General features: G+C 46.4%; 8 protein-coding genes across 8 annotated transcripts; 5 read left to right on the forward strand and 3 right to left on the reverse strand.

Annotated features, from left to right (window-relative positions):
* Positions 1 to 408: 408 nt before the first annotated feature.
* M430DRAFT_113331 (hypothetical protein) lies at positions 409 to 1,864 on the forward strand. The gene is made up of 4 exons (XM_024861507.1): positions 409 to 734; positions 792 to 1,178; positions 1,226 to 1,682; positions 1,734 to 1,864. The coding sequence occupies exons 1-4, from the start codon at positions 518 to 520 to the stop codon at positions 1,852 to 1,854; spliced, it is 1,182 nt and encodes a 393-aa protein (XP_024725528.1). The 5' UTR covers positions 409 to 517; the 3' UTR covers positions 1,855 to 1,864.
* Positions 1,865 to 1,999: 135 nt separating this feature from the next.
* On the reverse strand, positions 2,000 to 2,470 carry M430DRAFT_15234 (hypothetical protein; the record flags this gene model as incomplete). The annotated part of the gene is made up of 1 exon (XM_024863204.1): positions 2,000 to 2,470. One exon carries the CDS (start codon positions 2,468 to 2,470, stop codon positions 2,000 to 2,002), a length of 471 nt encoding a protein of 156 aa, XP_024725529.1.
* A 189-nt stretch (positions 2,471 to 2,659) lies between these two features.
* On the forward strand, positions 2,660 to 5,149 carry M430DRAFT_55417 (hypothetical protein). The gene is made up of 4 exons (XM_024868539.1): positions 2,660 to 2,872; positions 2,939 to 3,241; positions 3,297 to 4,873; positions 4,923 to 5,149. Exons 1-4 carry the CDS (start codon positions 2,868 to 2,870, stop codon positions 5,141 to 5,143), a joined length of 2,106 nt encoding a protein of 701 aa, XP_024725530.1. The 5' UTR covers positions 2,660 to 2,867; the 3' UTR covers positions 5,144 to 5,149.
* A 444-nt stretch (positions 5,150 to 5,593) lies between these two features.
* M430DRAFT_63195 (hypothetical protein) lies at positions 5,594 to 6,574 on the reverse strand (the record flags this gene model as incomplete). The annotated part of the gene is made up of 4 exons (XM_024869039.1): positions 6,529 to 6,574; positions 6,324 to 6,471; positions 5,697 to 6,261; positions 5,594 to 5,633 (listed from the first exon to the last, which is right to left on the reverse strand). Exons 1-4 carry the CDS (start codon positions 6,556 to 6,558, stop codon positions 5,594 to 5,596), a joined length of 783 nt encoding a protein of 260 aa, XP_024725531.1. The 5' UTR covers positions 6,559 to 6,574.
* A 235-nt stretch (positions 6,575 to 6,809) lies between these two features.
* On the forward strand, positions 6,810 to 7,688 carry M430DRAFT_92411 (hypothetical protein; the record flags this gene model as incomplete). The annotated part of the gene is made up of 2 exons (XM_024869708.1): positions 6,810 to 6,924; positions 6,973 to 7,688. 2 exons carry the CDS (start codon positions 6,810 to 6,812, stop codon positions 7,686 to 7,688), a joined length of 831 nt encoding a protein of 276 aa, XP_024725532.1.
* A 431-nt stretch (positions 7,689 to 8,119) lies between these two features.
* Positions 8,120 to 11,077, forward strand: M430DRAFT_32537 (hypothetical protein). Its single transcript, XM_024866193.1, has 4 exons — positions 8,120 to 8,419; positions 8,481 to 9,048; positions 9,102 to 9,694; positions 9,744 to 11,077. Exons 1-4 carry the CDS (start codon positions 8,378 to 8,380, stop codon positions 10,608 to 10,610), a joined length of 2,070 nt encoding a protein of 689 aa, XP_024725533.1. The 5' UTR covers positions 8,120 to 8,377; the 3' UTR covers positions 10,611 to 11,077.
* A 20-nt stretch (positions 11,078 to 11,097) lies between these two features.
* On the reverse strand, positions 11,098 to 12,764 carry M430DRAFT_92917 (hypothetical protein; the record flags this gene model as incomplete). Its single annotated transcript, XM_024869746.1, has 2 exons — positions 11,098 to 12,479; positions 12,533 to 12,764. 2 exons carry the CDS (start codon positions 12,762 to 12,764, stop codon positions 11,098 to 11,100), a joined length of 1,614 nt encoding a protein of 537 aa, XP_024725534.1.
* A 1,020-nt stretch (positions 12,765 to 13,784) lies between these two features.
* M430DRAFT_47069 (hypothetical protein) lies at positions 13,785 to 14,726 on the forward strand (the record flags this gene model as incomplete). The annotated part of the gene is made up of 4 exons (XM_024867897.1): positions 13,785 to 13,860; positions 13,912 to 14,054; positions 14,107 to 14,316; positions 14,385 to 14,726. The coding sequence occupies 4 exons, from the start codon at positions 13,785 to 13,787 to the stop codon at positions 14,724 to 14,726; spliced, it is 771 nt and encodes a 256-aa protein (XP_024725535.1).
* Between the last annotated feature and the right edge of the window lie 3,946 nt (positions 14,727 to 18,672).

Below are 18,672 nucleotides of genomic sequence, written 5' to 3' on the forward strand. Positions count from 1 at the left end.
TGAAGAGGGCTCCAAGGTACACATCAAGGCATTGAGGGGTGTCGCACACACATTGTCTGTGCGAGAGAGACAGAATCAATAGGTATATAAAGGGATGTACAACGAGATAAAACAAAACAGTAGACTGACCTTGTGATGCGCGAGTTGCCTTTTGCTTCGTTTTCAGCAGTTGAGTGATGGGGGGAGAAGAGGGGCTGTTTCGTGGTCAACAGAACTTGGTGGGGGAATACGGGGGCCACTATCGGGGTACGGGAGCCTGTTCTACCCCAACATGCCTTTATTACGGCGCATATGACGGCACGTGATTTGCGTTTCTGCCTGAGGTTCCCCGAAGCTATCGACTCCACCGACCACCTTAGTCTCCAGGTTGAAGGCATTCGCGTACCAAAGTCATCATCTACGGAGCTCCAAGCCAACCCTTCACCTCCCAACACCTCGACCTCCTCTCTCCTGCCACCATCACAGCGCCCCATCAGGATTGCCGTTTCTCATCTCTTGCCTACCTCCGCATTCCGACATGTCCTCCGGAAGTGATGAGGAGCGTCAACACGCGTTGGCTTCCTTCAAGGCGAAGCTACTGGAATCAAGGGAGTGGGAGGCAAAGCTTAAGGCGCTACGATTAGAGATCAAGGGGTTGCAGAAGGAGTTCGATGACACAGAAGATAACATCAAAGCTTTACAGAGTGTTGGACAGATTATTGGAGAGGTTCTGAAGCAACTTGACGATGAAAGATGTGAGTACTTTTCTGTAACATTTGACGATCTGCTTTCGTTGACACAGGGCCCAACAGTTATCGTCAAGGCGTCCTCAGGTCCTCGCTATGTTGTTGGCTGCAGATCAAAGGTTGATAAGGCGCAGCTCAAGCAAGGAACCCGCGTTGCGCTCGACATGACCACTCTCACAATAATGCGAATGTTACCCCGAGAAGTTGACCCGCTTGTCTACAATATGTCTCTGGAGGACCCTGGCCAGGTTAGCTTTGGTGGAATTGGTGGATTGAATGAACAAATCAGAGAATTAAGGGAGGTCATCGAGCTCCCGTTGAAGAACCCCGAGCTTTTCCTCAGAGTTGGGATCAAGCCTCCCAAGGGTGTTCTCTTATATGGCCCTCCTGGAACAGGGAAAACGTTACTAGCGAGAGCTGTAGCAAGCAGTCTTGAGACCAATTTCTTGAAAGGTAAGTCTGGACAGGTCTACTCCCCCTCAGCTTCTGACATTTTGCAGTCGTCTCTTCTGCAATCGTCGACAAATACATTGGTGAGTCGGCACGCCTAATAAGAGAGATGTTTGGATACGCCAAAGAACATGAACCTTGCATCATTTTCATGGACGAGATCGATGCAATTGGTGGCCGACGATTCTCAGAGGGCACTTCAGCAGATCGCGAGATTCAGCGGACGTTGATGGAACTGCTGAACCAACTTGATGGATTTGACTACTTGGGCAAGACCAAGATTATCATGGCTACGAATCGACCCGATACCCTGGACCCTGCCCTTCTCAGAGCTGGGCGTCTAGATCGGAAGATTGAGATTCCGCTTCCGAACGAAGTTGGCCGTCTGGAGATCATGAAGATCCACGCGGCTGGCGTGGTTACAGAGGGGGACATTGATTTTGAGAGTGTGGTGAAGATGAGTGATGGGCTAAATGGAGCCGATTTGCGAAATGTCGTAACAGAAGCGTAGGCACGCCTCCCAGAACCGCTCTTTCCAGGGACTAACTCTATTTATAGTGGCCTATTCGCAATTAAAGATTACCGGGATGCCGTCAATCAAGACGATTTTAACAAAGCAGTTCGCAAGGTAGCAGAGTCGAAGAAATTGGAAGGCAAACTGGAGTACCAAAAGCTCTAATCTAGGTCTGAGAGTGGTTGTTTTTCTTGCGTTGGCGCCATGGCATATGGAGGTCGAGAATGGCTTGACCCTGTAACAATAACATTACAAATGCGTAGACATTCAAAACGTGTGCTCGGGCGATGCTGTGCAAGCCAAATGCATTTCAGTGTTGAATCTGAATGATCTGGCCAGCCCCAAGTAGATAAAAGGTTCGTTGACGCTCATAAGTAATAGTCCCCTCCCCCTGGGCATACACCGAATCGAATGGCGCCTTAACACGGCGGCCGTTCGTCCTGACAGGGCTAGGATTCCCTTGCAGAGAGGCTTGTACGGAGTAGGTAGTGAGAGTGCATTGTCTTGCTGCCCTTCCCTCGCTACTCGCGCCATCCGCGATCCGGCCCAGTCTTTTCCTGCTACTCCGTAAGCACCTGTCGGTGTCGGTGTCGGTGTCGGTGTCGGTGTGGTGTGGTGTGGTGTCAAGGTGCTCGGGTGGACCGTGAGCCTGGGAGTCTGGAAGCTTGGAGAGAGCCAGCCAAGCAGCCTCCAGCTCCCACAGAATGTCGGAGAGGAAGGGCGTTGTATACAACTTGTGTGGTATGAATCGGGTACTTTGGTTCTGACCAATTTCTGCCATCCGACAAAGGGGCTTGACGCCAGGGTAAACCGATAAATGTTAATAGCCGGCGTCCCTGAATAGAATAGAAAATAGAAACCCCGTATTTGCCTCGTACCAGGAACCTCGTACCCCCAAGCCACCAGCCACCTGGCGCTAGCGAGCCAGGGCGCTCCGCGGCTGGACGTTTGTAAAACACCAATCCGAAGTGTACACAGTCCTCCGTTAAAGACAAAGAGCTTGCTTCATGGAAGGAGAATAAGACCTTCTCTTCTCTTCTTTTCCCTTGCCTTGCCCTCCATACAACAAACCCAGCTCCCCTCGTTATCCTCTTCTCTCGTTCACTCATACACACTCTCTCTCCCTCTGCCCGCTCGGTCGTTCCCCCGTTCTCCCCCTCTCCCAAAAATAAACAGCAATGTGGTGCGTATACGCATAGCCCAGGTCTCACAGTCCTTCCCAAATCACATCCGCTAATCCTTCATGCAGCGGCATTTTTGGCTACATCAACTACCTCGTCGAGAGGGACAGGAAATACATTCTCGACACTCTCGTTAATGGCCTGTCGCGACTCGAGTATCGTGGTTATGATTCTGCGGGACTTGCTGTAGACGGCGACAAGAAGGACCAGGTCTTTGCCTACAAGGAGGTTGGCAAGGTTGCGAAATTGAAGCAGCTCATTGAGGAAGAGAAGCCAGATTTGAGCAGGATCTTTGATTCACATGCTGGCATTGCACACACGAGATGGGCAACCCATGGCTCTCCGTCTCGCCGCAACTGCCATCCGCACAGGTATATTCACGCGTATGGGCGGAGTTAGATTGCAGTCACTAACGTAGCACTTCAGGTCCGACCCATCGTGGCAGTTCTCAGTCGTCCACAACGGCATTATCACCAACTACAAGGAGCTCAAGACACTCCTGACATCCAAGGGCTTCACATTTGAGACCGACACCGACACCGAATGTATCGCCAAGCTCGCAAAGTACCTCTACGACCAGCACCCGACAATTGGCTTCACAGATTTGGCAAAGGCGGTCATCAAGGAGTTGCAGGGGGCTTTCGGATTACTGATGAAGTCAGTTCACTATCCCCATGAGGTGATTGCGGCCAGAAAGGGTTCCCCCTTGGTCATTGGAGTTCGAACCCAAAAGCGAATGAAGGTGGATTTCGTCGACGTCGAATATACGGAGGATGGGCCACTTCCTGCTGAGCAAGCATCCCAGAACGTTGCTCTGAAGAAATCCAATGTTGGAAACTTTCTTTCAGCTGGCAATCTGCTCGCACCCCCTGACAAATCGCTCCTGCACCGATCCCAATCTCGAGCCTTCATGACAGACGACGGGGCTCCAATGCCAACCGAGTTCTTCCTTTCATCAGACCCCTCGGCCATTGTTGAGCACACCAAGAAAGTCATGTACCTGGAGGATGATGACATCGCACACATCCACGAGGGCTCTCTCAATATCCACAGACTCACAAAGGCTGATGGCTCATCGAACGTCCGTACCATTCAGACGCTTGAATTAGAACTCCAAGAAATCATGAAGGGCAAGTTCGACCATTTCATGCAGAAGGAGATCTTCGAACAGCCTGAGTCCGTCGTCAACACAATGAGAGGTCGCCTTGATGTTGAGAACAAGATGGTCACGCTAGGCGGATTAAGATCATATATCGCTACTATTCGTCGCTGTAGGAGAATTATCTTCATCGCTTGCGGCACAAGTTACCACTCCTGCATGGCAGTTCGTGGCACCTTTGAGGAACTCACTGAGATTCCAATCTCAGTTGAGCTAGCTTCCGACTTCCTCGATAGACAGGCCCCTGTTTTCCGTGACGATACTTGTGTCTTCGTCTCTCAATCTGGCGAGACTGCCGATTCTCTTATGGCTCTGCGCTACTGTCTGGAACGGGGTGCATTGACTGTGGGTATCGTTAATGTGGTTGGATCTTCCATATCCCTTCTCACGCACTGTGGTGTGCACGTGAACGCCGGCCCAGAAATCGGTGTTGCCTCGACCAAGGCTTACACGTCACAATTCATTGCTATGATCATGTTCGCACTGTCCTTGAGTGAAGATCGGGCGTCAAAGCAGAAGAGGCGAGAGGATATTATGGATGGCCTTGGCCGCATTTCCGAGCAGATCAAGGAGATCTTGAAACTCGATCAGCCAATCAAGGAACTTTGTGCTAGAGTGTTCCAGCACCAAAAAAGTCTCCTACTTCTGGGCAGAGGCAGTCAGTTTTCTACCGCGTTGGAGGGGGCTCTCAAGATTAAGGAGATTTCATATCTACATTGCGAGGCTGTCATGTCTGGAGAGCTCAAACATGGCGTATTGGCGTTGGTGGACGAGAATCTACCTATCATCATGATTCTTACACGGGATGATATCTTCGCGAAGTCCCTCAATGCTTATCAACAAGGTAAGCTTCAGAAGAGACCCTAAATTTTACCCCTCTCTAACATCTTTAGTCATTGCTCGCGGAGGCAAGCCAATTGTCATCTGCAACCCTAACGATGAGGAGTTCAAGGATGGTCAGGCCGAGAAGATTGAGATCCCCAAGACTGTCGACTGTCTGCAGGGTCTGCTGAACGTCATTCCACTACAGCTTATGGCCTACTGGCTGGCTGTTGCAGAGGGCTTGAATGTGGATTTCCCACGTAACTTGGCGAAGTCTGTCACGGTAGAATAGACGCCCTCGAAGCCTCTACCAAATTGTTTGATAATTGTATTAGCGAGAGGGAAAAGGGGTCCAGGAATCCGGAAATAAGCCACGTCTTGAATTTGTGCTCTAGATGCTCTTGCAGAAGTAATTGACTTGGTGCATTATATGACTCTTATTGGCGATGTTCTTGAATTGAAGATCTGTCCCAGGTCTTTACCCGCTAAAGTTCCTACTGTGAGATCATGAGATATCTCTTCACACCTCAAAGTACATAGAATAAGGCTGCCCGGCCCTAGTCAATCACGTTCAGAGTATCTTTACAATAAATATATAAACGTCGACCAGTTATCTCTCTCAAAATCACCATTGGGTTTAGAAGGAAGAAGGCCAGGTTGCTGCAGGAATTACTGCCTTCGGTCATGCCTCGTGCTGTTACGTGTCTAATGGTACAGTGAAGTGGTACTCAAAACAGGTCTCTCAGTTGACTTGTGTTCCATATCCTCGAATTTGATCCGCGCTATAATTAATCCCTCTTGTCAGCTTAGGCATCCTTGTCCAAGGAGGTCGGGAGGCAACTTACAAAGCCCAGCTCTGATTTTCCAGTTTCTCATTCTCCTTCAGATCAATACCCTCCTTCGTCACCACAGCAATGGAATATTTGTCCATACTTCTTGCATCTCTGTAGAACAAGACCTTCATACTCTCCTTCACCGCTTCCAGAGCCTGCTCTTTGGATAATGTGGCTGCAGCCTCCTCGTCAGGAGCCACCTTCCTTAATAGAGGCTGAGCCAAATGGGCACCAAACCCAGTAGCCAAGCTTGGTGCACTGAATGTCGTGCCCAGTAAATCGGCGCTTGCCAGGAAAGGTTTCTTTTCCTCGTCTAGTCCTGCAACTAGTACTTGATTCCAGAGTGGGTTAAAATCGGATCGGCGCTTGTAAAGTACTTTGGAGAGATAGATATGAAGATTGCGTGCATTGAGAGTGTGGCCAGATGAGGTATAAGCTTCTTCGGTATCGAGAGAATTGAGGAGTCGGTCTAGGTACTGCATATCTGAGACGTCGCCGCCAAAACCAACAACAGAGGTATCAGCGAAGGTGCGAAGCCGCTTGACATCGGTGAATCGAGCAAGAGATCCGTACGATGCTGTTAGAGTGCAGTATGTCAGGTCCAGGCCAGAAGCATAGTATGAAGGCGATGGGGTGTACCTAGGTTGTCTGCTGCGATCACAACGCCATCCTTGAACTTGAGAGCCACCACCGAGGTACCAGTAACGATGGGCTGCTGGGTATGCTGATTGGGTCCGTTGCTTTGGAAGTACGAGGCATCATACGCGCCGTAATAGTCGTCCCGGGGCTGGAGAGTAGAAGGTCAGCGAGCTACAATAAACCAAGCTCGATGCTCTGGACGTACCCGACCCCAAGCTTGGGGGAGATGGTTCATGCTTGCAGCTGTCTGTGTGTTTGATGGAATGGAGCTGGAGGGGTAGAATCAGAAGGCTTTCAAAGAGTATGTGAAGCAGATACTGTGGAGGAGACTGTGGGATGTTGAAGCTGGGGGGTTAGCATGGCTAGGCAAGCTTGACCGCGTCAAGGCGCCAATGACGACCTGATCCGTGAGGCACTGAAATATTTCGTGGCCTTCCTTGGGGGTGAACATCCAACACCAAGTCTACAACAATTCACAACCCCACAATGGCAGGACTGGTCAATTATGGGAGTAGTGACGACGAGGAAGACCCGCAGGTGGCTGCTCTCCAGAAAGTCCATTCACCAACGTCTGGTGCTTCCACGGCCCGCGTCTCGATTGGTATGTTTCTTGAACCCTACCCGCACCCTCTTTCTAACCGTGCGATAGATACAATCGAGACCCCAAAGAATGGGACCGCTGTCCAACCTGCACCTGAACCAGCTCCGGTGACAGCTCCGCTCGTAGGTCCTGTTTTAGGACCGGCCAACCCAATCGACGATACCATTCCCGAGTCGTCGGAAGGTGAAGGATTCGCGCCACTATCGCCGTACTCTGCAAATCGAGCCCTCATACGAGACCTGACGCTTCCCACAGTCCCCAACTACGACATCCCACTTTCCCCTCCGGAGTCCCCTGATGCCAGCGCAAACGTGAAATTCAAGCATTTCCTTCGCTTGAAACAGCAGGGCATACATTTCAACGAGAAGCTAGCCAAATCATCGGCCCTCAAGAACCCCAGTCTCATGCAAAAGCTCATGGATTTTTCAGACATTGACGAGGCCAGTCAGTACTCAACTACGTTACCAAAGGATCTATGGGATCCCGATGGATTTCCCGAGCGTGCATACAAAGAAGGGCTGGCGAGGAGCCAGCAAAAGATCCTCAAGAAACGCGAAGACGAAAACACTAGGGGCCAGAGAGACGCCATAGAATTTGTGCCAGCAACAGCATCCGGAGATTCATCCAGGGGCGGAACGCCAGGTGCTGGAGGACGCATGGGCCAAAAGAGTGCGGCAGAGAGGGTTATGGCGGGGCTCGACAGAGGCCGATCAAACTCGCCGCAAGTCCCGAATCTGAAGAGGAAGAGCAGATTCGAGAGCTGATTATGGATGATAGATAGCCTATCCAATCCCTCCTACAACTAATATATAATCACAGGTCTTGATCAGCTCACTCCAAGATGCTATCTGATGCCCTCCAAGGCAAGGCTGGGGCTTCACGAGGCTAGGTCCCGGGGACAGGCACCACCAATCAGAGGCGAGAAGCCCTGCAAGATACCTTGGGCGAATTCTCCGTGATGTACCCAGGTACCTTACAGTACCTGCCGTGAGTGAGCATCTGGGTATTTTACGTGCCTGTACAGAGTATTTTACGTATTAATTAGATGTAAATGTATACGTCTGTAGATGTATGTGCGTAACTACGCCATGGTGATGACCTTCTGTGACGTTATGTGACTTGCATCTCTCCTCCAACGGCTCGACGTCCGAAAGTCGACGATCCGGTGCCTGATAGCTACATATCATATCACACGGAGTAATCAGGCATTCGTCGCCCGTCCTCCAAGAACCACATCTTGATTACCATTGACGTCCCCTTCAACTCGAGACAAACTGACTTGATCGCCTTGATTTTAATTCGCATTTTCATTTTTCATCTCCAGTTCTATATTTCTTGCTCCGCTGGCTGGCATCAAGCTTGCTCCAATTCTGCTCCTTGCCGTTGGGCGCCCGGCTCTCCCCCTCTTGCTTTTTCCCCTTGCTCTCAGAGGTGCCTCTGATTACCAGTGAAGATGGCTCCGCAAGAGGGAAAATTGCAATTGAAACGCGACCGAGTCTGTTTAGCCCTCCCATACCTTCTGTGTCAACTGTTGAGCTGATGTGTGCGCGACGTAGGGCGGAGCTGCCGACGACAGAGATTCAGCTAAGAAACCACGCCGTTCCCAACGACTATCTCAGCCTCAGACAACCCCGGTATCCAAGAAGCAACACTTACCATCTCCTATCACTCAGGAATCCTCGGCTTCCTCGGCTGCAGCATACAAGGAGGCCACAGCAACCCCGCCTGAGGGTCGACCAAGCCAACTACATCAGCGTCCTCCCGATCCCAGCTCTTTAACAGAAGAGCCTGGTTTCTCCTCCCCACCTCAAGATACTCAAGCCTTCTCACAATTCGTCTATCCCACATCTGCATTGTCCGATGAAGTCAAGGATGAGGTGGAGGAGGGTGTCTGGGGATATCTGCTTCCGTTGGATCAAAAATATGGCAAGTCGTTAGTTTTGCGTAGACGAAACGCGTGTCCGAAGCCCGATGGGATAGAGGAGGTTGGTAAATACAGTGAGAATAGAAAGAACAAAAACGATGATGCCAAGGTCTTCGAAAAGGGGGAGGAGGCATACGAGCAGACGCAGTCGAAGGGAACCGCTTCAGGTGGATATTTGATAGGTCGCCATCCCGAGTGCGGTAAGTGACCAAAGATTCTTTGTCAAGACCGAGACTAATCTGAAGTTTGGTAGATCTCATTATCGACGATCCCATTGTCTCAAACAGGCATTGTCTTATCTTCGCCGAGAACAAAGGTGGTGATAACGTTGCTGTTCTCGAGGATTTGTCAAGTAACGGAACGTTTGTCAACGAAGCCCTCATCGGGCGGAACAAACGTCGGGAGCTGCAAGATCAAGATGAGATTACTTTGTTGGATAAAGCCAGATTCGTTTTCAGGTATCCAAAGAATCGGGGTACGAGTGCTTTCTTGCAACAATATACACTGCTGGAGAAGCTTGGGAAGGGACACTTTGCGGAGGTGTTTTTATGCGTTGAGAAAGCCACAGGCCAGCGTTATGCTGCCAAAATCTTCACGAAGAGGCCTGGTGTGGAGGAGAGATCAAAGACCGAAGGCTTACAACAGGAGATCGCGGTATTGATGGGCGTCAACCATCCGAACATGCTATGTCTAAAGGATACATTTGACGAGCCCAATTCTGTATATCTTGTCCTGGAACTTGCGCCTGAGGGCGAATTATTCAACTGGATCGTAATGAAACAGAAGTTGACCGAGGAAGAAACAAGGAAAGTGTTCATCCAACTATTTCAGGGTGTTAAATATCTGGTAGGTGTGGCTCGACTCTTGAAGTGTCTTCTTCACTAACATTCTACAGCATGATCGAGGCATTGTGCATCGAGACATCAAGCCCGAGAATATCTTACTTACAGACAAGGACCTGCACGTGAAGTTAGCTGATTTCGGCCTGGCAAAGATCATTGGTGAAGAATCATTCACGACAACGTTATGTGGAACGCCAAGCTACGTGGCCCCCGAAATCTTAGAGGATAGCAGACACCGCCGATATACGCGCGCAGTAGACATATGGTCCTTGGGCGTTGTGCTCTACATATGTCTGTGTGGCTTTCCTCCCTTCTCTGACGAGTTATACACAAAGGAGAACCCATATACCCTCACGCAACAGATCAAGACCGGAAGGTTCGACTATCCATCCCCATACTGGGACTCCGTTGGTGACCCAGCCCTCGACTTAATCGACCGCATGTTGACAGTGGATGTGGAAAAGCGATACACTATAGACAACTGCCTGGAACACCCATGGATAACTCAAGGGGCAGTGAACCCTAACGACAGTACAGATGGTCTTGTTGGTGGAATTGCGGGTCTGGATTTCAGCAAAAGGAAGATGGCGCGGGAACGAACACTTCTCAGCAGCATCAACGATGTCAAGATTACGCGGGTCATAGAGATCCAGCCAGACAAAGATCCAATCAAGGTTTATGTCAAGAATCCAAACTCGAAAGCTTCCCAAAACCGAGTCAACAACTCCATGGCTACAAATGCTGGCGGACTGTCAAAGGGCCCCGCGGGTGCGCCGAAGCAGGAAGAGACGCCGTCTAAGAATCGAAATCCGAATGAGTTCATGGAAATTGGCGGGAAGGCTGACGAACCCCTCTTTGGATACGATGGCGACTCCGTGTACTCCAAGGATCTGGCAGCTAACACTACACCCAAGAAGTAAGTATGAATCTGAGGGCGTAATGGTTTTGTGGCTTTCGAGCGACGCTTGAAGTCTAGCCGCGGATCCTGAATTTGCTCGATACATTTCTTCACGATTTGCATGTATTAACATCGGAAGTGGACATGGTCGGATTGGGAAAAAGCAACGCAGCCTTTGTACCGGGGGGATATAGCGGCATGAGGTGGTATCATATTTAATAATGCGAAGACCAGCTCAGAGCCAATCCTGTAGAAAGAAACCAATGGTGAGATGATCTGTTCTTTGAATCATTGCTATGGGCAGATGTGCGTTCGCGGCCCGTGTCTATCCATATTACAACCAACTATATACAGTTCGCCATATCCCAAAACTCCTGTGTTCCATGGCGATCTTGACAGATGTGACCTCCATATCTGTACGCCGATCCGGTGATGTACCCGCTAACCCATAGTCTACAAATTGACGGCTTTATACATATATCGTTAACGGAGTGAGAAGAGTGTCATTATCAGGCAACGTTGCCTGCCATTCCCATAAAAAGCGCCTGAATTGCCAATGAAATCGACCAAAACCCAACCTTTTTAAGCCTTCGCATCCGGGCCTGACTGTCAACCACGTCCTTTGCAAATGCCTCGTATGTCTCAGCTGAAAGGTCCTCCATCAAACCACTGTCGAATATTGTCCAACTACCGTCAAATTCGCTCGCTCGTTTCACGATTCGACAATTGATGGGAATGAAGGTCTTTTTAGAGTTGATATAGGCTACAATTGGCCGGATCAACGCCGAATTAATGTAAGACAAATCTCGCGTAAAGAGGGGGACCGCGGCTTTTACATCGTTAAGGTGGACTCGGAGGTCCATTACAAGAAAGCGTTTGTCGTCGTCCCGTTTCAACTTCTCCGAATAGGCTGCTCTTTGCTCCGGAGTATCGAGGTCATTTGTCCTTGGGTTATTTTCAAGGAGATGTAAATATCTATTCGAGGCCACTGTGGCCTCCATTCGATCATAGAAATCTGACATGACTTTGGCGATGCTGTCGTCTGTTTCTGCTGGAAACATGACATCTGCGACTATGTCGACGTTCCCTTCGTGAATCCATCCAAACGGCCCTTCAACCCCTCGGTTGAGATGATCGATCTTCAGGCCATCTATGCGAAGTCTACTGTGCTTTTTCCACGGGTTCGCTTCACCATCAGTCCCAGAGTTAATGTGGGATGCTTGAGATCCCGCAAACCCATGGATTTGACGTGGGTGAATCGTGAATAGCGATCCGTCAAAGGCCCCGGACATGTTATTTGCAGAGAGGAAATCGTAAAACAGCCACTGCTTGCGTAGTTGAGGTAGCTCACAGGAGAAGATGCTGACTGAGAAAGGTCGGAATCCGTTCGGCTGGTGTATAGTGACCAGAAGGTCCTCCATCTTAAAGGAATCGATTTCAAAATCCCCAGGGTTATGCTCATGGCGGAAAGTTTTGGGGTCGACGTATTCATCATCCCAATGTACTGAAGTTCTGTCGACAACTCCCCGAACTCCCTTGACTTCGACGTCTCGGAGGAGCCCTTTGCCATTCCACCATTTAACGAAAGATAGTGTGACGTTCACAGTATCAATCGTCAGGTCAAATTGAGTGTAGTTCGTATCTTCCTCTTCTTCCTCCTCTTCTCGGGTCCCTTCAAGTTCCGCCTGTCTTTCAGCAGCGGCCGCTGCTGCGGCGCTCATGGAAGACCCCTTGCTGACCTTGGTCTTTCCCTGCCCTGGTCTCCTCGACACGAAGACATTATGGAACGTTATTACCCCATCTCCCCATTTCGGAACGATCGCAGACTCGAATACAACCTTGATTCCAGCTGAATGCGTTAAGTAATCGCCTACCCATCTCGCCAACGTTTCTGGAATGACGGTCAATATCTATATTACGCAACTTATAATATAATTAACATACCTTGGGCAACAACAGTATTGATAGAAAGGATGACAAGTGAGAAAAAGGTCGTGGTTCCAACTAAGATCCATACTATATTCCCAAGGACAAACCAGGACACGAAGGCGCTCCAATCATCAACGTTCCAAGGTCGTACACTCCTGATAGAGAACCATTTGAAACGGACTTTCAGGCGAGACCAAAATCCCGTTGCAGCCTGGAGTAGCTCCTCCTTTGTTGGCCTATGTGGCATCTGGGGCATCTGGGGCATTTTGGGCATTTGCGGAAGATTGAGATATTTGCCAGGCGGCGAGGAATCGGGCAAATGGGGCTCGACTTTGTCGGGTGGAGGTGGTGCTGGTGAAGCATGCTTGTCGTCTTCAACGGGCTTTTGACCTTTCCGGCTACTGGATGCCGAGCTCTTATTTCGCCTTCCACTGCCTCTTTCTCGGCGTCGACCGCCCGAGTATATACCTCTCCGCCATACTTGCTGGGCTAAGAACGAAATCGATTGCCGTGACACTGACACCGGCGGGCCTGTATATAGAGTCTTTCCCACGCTGGTCGCATGCGATGCCGCTATTGAGGCTGTTGATATTGAGGCCGCCCCGTTACAAAAGTTGACTCGATAGATGGGCGCGCCACAGGAAGAAAAGGTTCTGTTGGTCGGTATCCTTAACGCCGCACGGAACGGTAGTCCTGGTCTGGTGTGTAAGAAGACGTGCCGCGATGTCTGCGGATGAGTTGGACTAGGCCATGGGGTCCTGGAAGGGGGGAGAAGCTGGTTTGCAGGATCCCATCGGGACCATATCCGGTGCCTTAGGTGTGAAGACATAATCTCCGACTCACGATCATGATGAGAAAGAAGGATGGCAGGCTGTTGAAGCTGCAGGTCCCATTACTTCTGGCGGTGCGGGGGTGGACGTAGATGTGGGCGAACAGAGAGGTGGTGGAGGTTTAATGACGGGACGAGAGCTTTCTCGGCTTGCTCTGGTTTGGGGCGTTTCTGCTTTTTTTTCTCCATCGAGTCTCGACCGACCAAGAAAATCTTAAATCTTATCGATAAGGAAAATCTGACGGCCTCAGGTATCTCAGGTATCTAGATAATTCACCGCCTGATTGATTGTCGCTCCCCACATGTAAAAATCATTTCTCGCATTCTTGGATAAGATAGACGGACACTCCTCCAAACCCAGGACACCAAGAACCCCCCGCCAACAGGTAACCAGTCTCCTCGGTCGAATCCTTTGTGTGCGATTGAAATACAATCGAGATGCCGGCGCCCACAGCATTAATCGGGCAGCCTGAGAAGCGGGCTGAGCCCGTAAATGTGCCTTTACCGGGCAACAGTAAGTCTGCGGATCTCAGATGTCGACGATAGTGATCTAAATGTGGAACAGGCCAGGAAGACGATTTTCTGCTTGATGCCCCGAGCAATATTCTGCCAGACGCAAATGCTATTCCGAGCGCCACCCAAGATGTAGATACTGAAATGCACATCGATGAGGAAGGACGGCCAAGATTTGCACCAGCAAAGCATACTGTATGTGGATGTGCAGCTCGGGCCTTCCAAGGCAGTTTCTAATCGTGCATAGGATGCCCCAACGAGAGTGGAAACTCGAAAAGTTCCTATCCCTCCCCACCGCATGACCCCCCTGAAAGCCTCGTGGCCCAAAATCTACCCTCCTCTCGTCGAACACCTACAGCTACAAGTCCGTATGAAGAACAGAACCGTAGAATTAAGGACCTCGAAATATACCACCGATACAGGAGCATTGCAGAAGGGTGAGGATTTTGTCAAGGCCGTAAGTTTCGAGACTTCTGCACGTCGTACATTGCGATCTTGAAAATTCTGACTCCGAAATCTTCATAGTTTTCTCTAGGGTTTGATGTCGACGATGCTATAGCATTACTACGGTTAGATGACCTTTACATTGAGACTTTCGAGATAAAGGACGTCAAGACGCTTCAGGGTGAGCACCTTGGTCGTGCGATCGGCCGAATAGCCGGCAAAGATGGGAAGACAAAGTTCGCTATTGAGAATGCCAGCAGGACAAGAGTGGTGCTAGCTGATTCCAAGATTCACATCCTGGGTGGTTTCAAGAACATCCATATTGCCAGAGAGGCTATTGTGAGTTTGATTCTTGGCAGTCCTCCAGGGAAAGTCTATGGCAACTTGCGAACGGTAGCATCGAGAATGAAAGAACGGTTCTGAAGTCAAATTATATGTCCAGTATAAAGTCAATTGCTTTAAGGCCGGTGGAATTACCTCTGCTATACCTCAACGCGTGCAAATTCGCGAGGTGGGAAGGTTGAGAGCTACATGTCCCAATTCGATGAGTTGAAACCTTCGACCATCCCGAGGCCTGTATACCCTCCCTCCAACCGCTCTTTAAACAGGCTGGTGAGATGATTGTGACCGGCCAGACTAGAACTACAGAGACATGGGGCAGCCTAAGCTCGAACTAAATTCGAACTATACATGCTTTCTGGCAAGTCAGATGCCAACATCACTGAAGCAAGACTTAAAGGCACCTCTGCTAATATGGGACAATACTCATGTATCAGAATCTGTACCTGTGGCAAATGCAGGATCTATTGTATCAATTGCGAAAGCGTTAAAATACAATACTATTATACTTGCGACATTCTGTATCCTGTTTAGATGTCTAGGCAGAATCATTTGAGTCAATACGGTCTCATTTCCGTATGCGCGATTCCCTACCATATTCACATAGAGTTACGCCATTAAAATACACGCCCACGCCAGAACTCTTCTCATCAGTGTCCCTTTGAAGCCTATAGATGCTCCTGACTGGTGTGATTGCACAGGCCGTTTATGCATGACAGGGCGAACAGACTCCCTCCCGAGCTGTCCAAGGTTAATTCTTCTAAAACGCCATTTATTAATCAATTTGCTTCTTACACTCAATCCTCGGACTCTTCTTTCCCCCCCTCTACATCGCTTCTGGGATCCTTAGCGCTTCTCCCTTGAACACGCGCATAGCGACGCGGATGATGAGGGCAACCCACATAATCATTATGACTTCTAGGAAGAGATAGTAGAATAGGAAGCCGAGCATGATGTTATTGTACTAGCAGACAGTACCCGCGGGATCGCGGAAGGGATCAAACAGATAGGGATAGACTAAATCTACTTGACTAGTAACTAAATCTACTTGTAATACCTATACCTATTACTTGCATAACTGTATACAGTGTCACGGGTTGACAACACAATGCTTGAGTAAATGTTAATCTATTCTACAAGAAGAATACTCTAAAGAGAAGAGGAAAAGAAAGGAGCGTCGTACAATATAAGGGATAGGGGAAAACTCTATAGTTAAGATAGTGTAACAATAATCTACTAGTCGCGTACTTAGGTTACGTGTTATAGTACTAACCTTATACTAGGTTCTAACCTATTACATTACCCTTTTCTCTCTCTTTTTCTAGGCGTACCTTAGCGCTAATTAGTCCTTACTAAGCGAGTAATTACCTTTATATAACGCCTTCTATTAGCCTATATACTACCTAGTACTTATAGCTATAGGCCTTATGTATTATATAAGGGCTCTAATTAGCCTATACTGTTTTTTAGTAACTAATTACTATAGGTTTAGACGATCTTTTTGTTAGGTATACTAACACGTAAGACTATAATAGCTTAGAAATCAAGTATAAGGTAACTACGTACTATAACTAAGGTAATAATAGGCATTAAGAAGTATAAGAATAAAGAAGAAAAAGAGAAAAGAAAAGGGGTTTAGAGATTAGTCTATAGTTAAAGTAGTAATATACCTTTAAATACACTACGACTATCTATTAACTCTTATCTCTTTTACTTTATAAAAATATACCTAACATTCTAATCTCTTTTCTTTACTAAAAGGTTATAGACTAAGGTTATAGACTATTAGAGTAAGAAGTAATAACGTAAATATAATAAATAAACCTTAATAAGACGTAGGCCTCTTCTTAAGTAACTCTTTAGAATACCTCTTTATAAGTAGATAATAACGAACCTAGTATAACTCTCTAAATATTAATAAAAATCCTTTTCTTAAGTAAGACTAAGTTAAATAAGAGGATTACTTAAGTAAGGGTAAAGTAGTACCTTAAGTAAAAGTAAGACTACCTTATAGTACTTAAGAAGAGAGAGGCTCTCTTAATAAACCTATATAAATTTAATAACTCTCTTAAAGTAGAATAGCCTTTTTAGTAAACTTATATTAAAGAAATAAAAAAGAGCTATTATAATACTCTTTTTATTTTACTAAAAAATAAGATATATACTAGTATTATAACCTTTTTATTTAACTAAGAAACAAAGTTTAATACTTATCTAAAGAGTTATCTAATAGATACTAAACGCATTAGTACTATAGTAGTAGTACTAAAGGATTATATTAAAGAGTACTAAAAGTCTTTTATCTTTTTAAAAAAAGATAGAATAGTTCTTAATATAACTTAGAAAGAAATAAAGGTATAGCTTCTTTATAGTATTATAAATAAGAGTACTTACTCTCTTAAAGTAGTATTAAAACTCTAAATATTAACTTAAAACTAAAACAAGACCTTTAAGAATTTCCTTTAATAGTATAACTCTTTAGTTATTAAACTTAGCTATACTCTCTTAGAGATGTTTTATATCTACCTTCTTATTAATTATTTAAAGCTTAAGTTAAGGGCCTATATAGTAAGTAGTAAGGTCTTAGATACCTTTAAGGTAGTTAAGGTAGTAGTGTTAAGAAGAGAAACTCTTATTTAGACAAGGTAATAAGAAGGCTCTTATAGAGCCCTTTTAATACTATACTATACTAAGAAAGGCTCTTCTTATAATCTAAAGACCTTATCTATACTAGTAAACACGTAAAGAGTATCTAGTAGCTAAACTTTAAATACATAAGAAGACTTACTATAACAGACTTAGACTGTCTAAAGAGGTATTAGGTTTAAAGGTTTACTTATTCTTAAGGATTAAAGGAAGGCTATAGACAAGAGCTATATACAGGTTAGCTTGCTTTAGTAAGCGCTTAGTAATAGGTGCCCTAGGCATCTCTTAGGTACACCCCTTAATACTCGCCCTCTCTTTATAGCTGTCGTCCTTAATAGTGTCGTACTATAGCCTTTATCCTTTTATAATAATATCCTCTTTAGCCTACTCTTCTACTATTATCTTTCTATCCTCTACGACTATTAGTAGTTTCTTGTCCTTTGTCTACTCCTTAACCTCTACTTTAACGTTATATTAATAGTAGTAGTTAGAGCGGCGTACTAGCTAGTAAGGAGTCTTGTCTAGGTCTACGCCTTATAAGTATAGGCTTAGAGTATAAACGGCTATACTTACTACTACTAGCTACTTATATACTAACCCTTAGCTAAACACTTAGGTTATAGTTTAGACTACTTATAGTAGTTTAAAGATCTCTTCTTTTAAGAAGATGTAGTACTTAGTGTATTTATTCTACTTAGTACGTCCTTATAAGGAATACTAGGATATTAACCTAGTTCTAGCTAACTAGACTAATATCTTAAGGTTATATTTTAAATAAGCCGCTACTTCTTTTTTATTATAGTTTAATAAAGCTACTATAACAAATTAATTAAAAGTCTAGAGACCTAAGACTAACATATCGTCTATATTTATAAATACTTACTTTTAGTTAACAAATACTTAATTAGAGGCAAAACAGCCTAAGTAAATTTTTAAGAAGATAGGCTTACCTTATTTTCTTGTCTTTAGTATAACTAGACTAAGTTCCTAAGCTATCTTACCTTATATTTTTATTTAACGTCTCTTGTTCTAGTTAAAAATGTTCTAGTAAAGTATACTAAATAGAATGTTAGAATTCTTAGCTCTATACTTTACTTTTAATAGCTATACTACTAGTACGGCTTACGTGTTCTAATCTTAAAAGATAATATAAAGGAACTATAACTCTCTTAGGTCTAGAAGTTCTAATACTAGGGCTAGGATGTTGTTATTACTTATTCTTAGAAACTCTACGTCTCTACTAGTTACTTAATTAGTATTACGTAAGACAAACGTTCTAGTCTTCTAATTAAATACCTTAAACTCTTTTCTATCTCTTTTCTTTACTATATAGGCAGGTTCTGATTATAGTAGAGCCTATATGTCCTCTACTTTAACTATACTA

Source organism: Amorphotheca resinae (genome assembly GCF_003019875.1).
Source record: "Amorphotheca resinae ATCC 22711 unplaced genomic scaffold M430scaffold_1, whole genome shotgun sequence".
Classification (NCBI taxonomy): Eukaryota; Fungi; Ascomycota; class Leotiomycetes; order Helotiales; family Amorphothecaceae; genus Amorphotheca; species Amorphotheca resinae.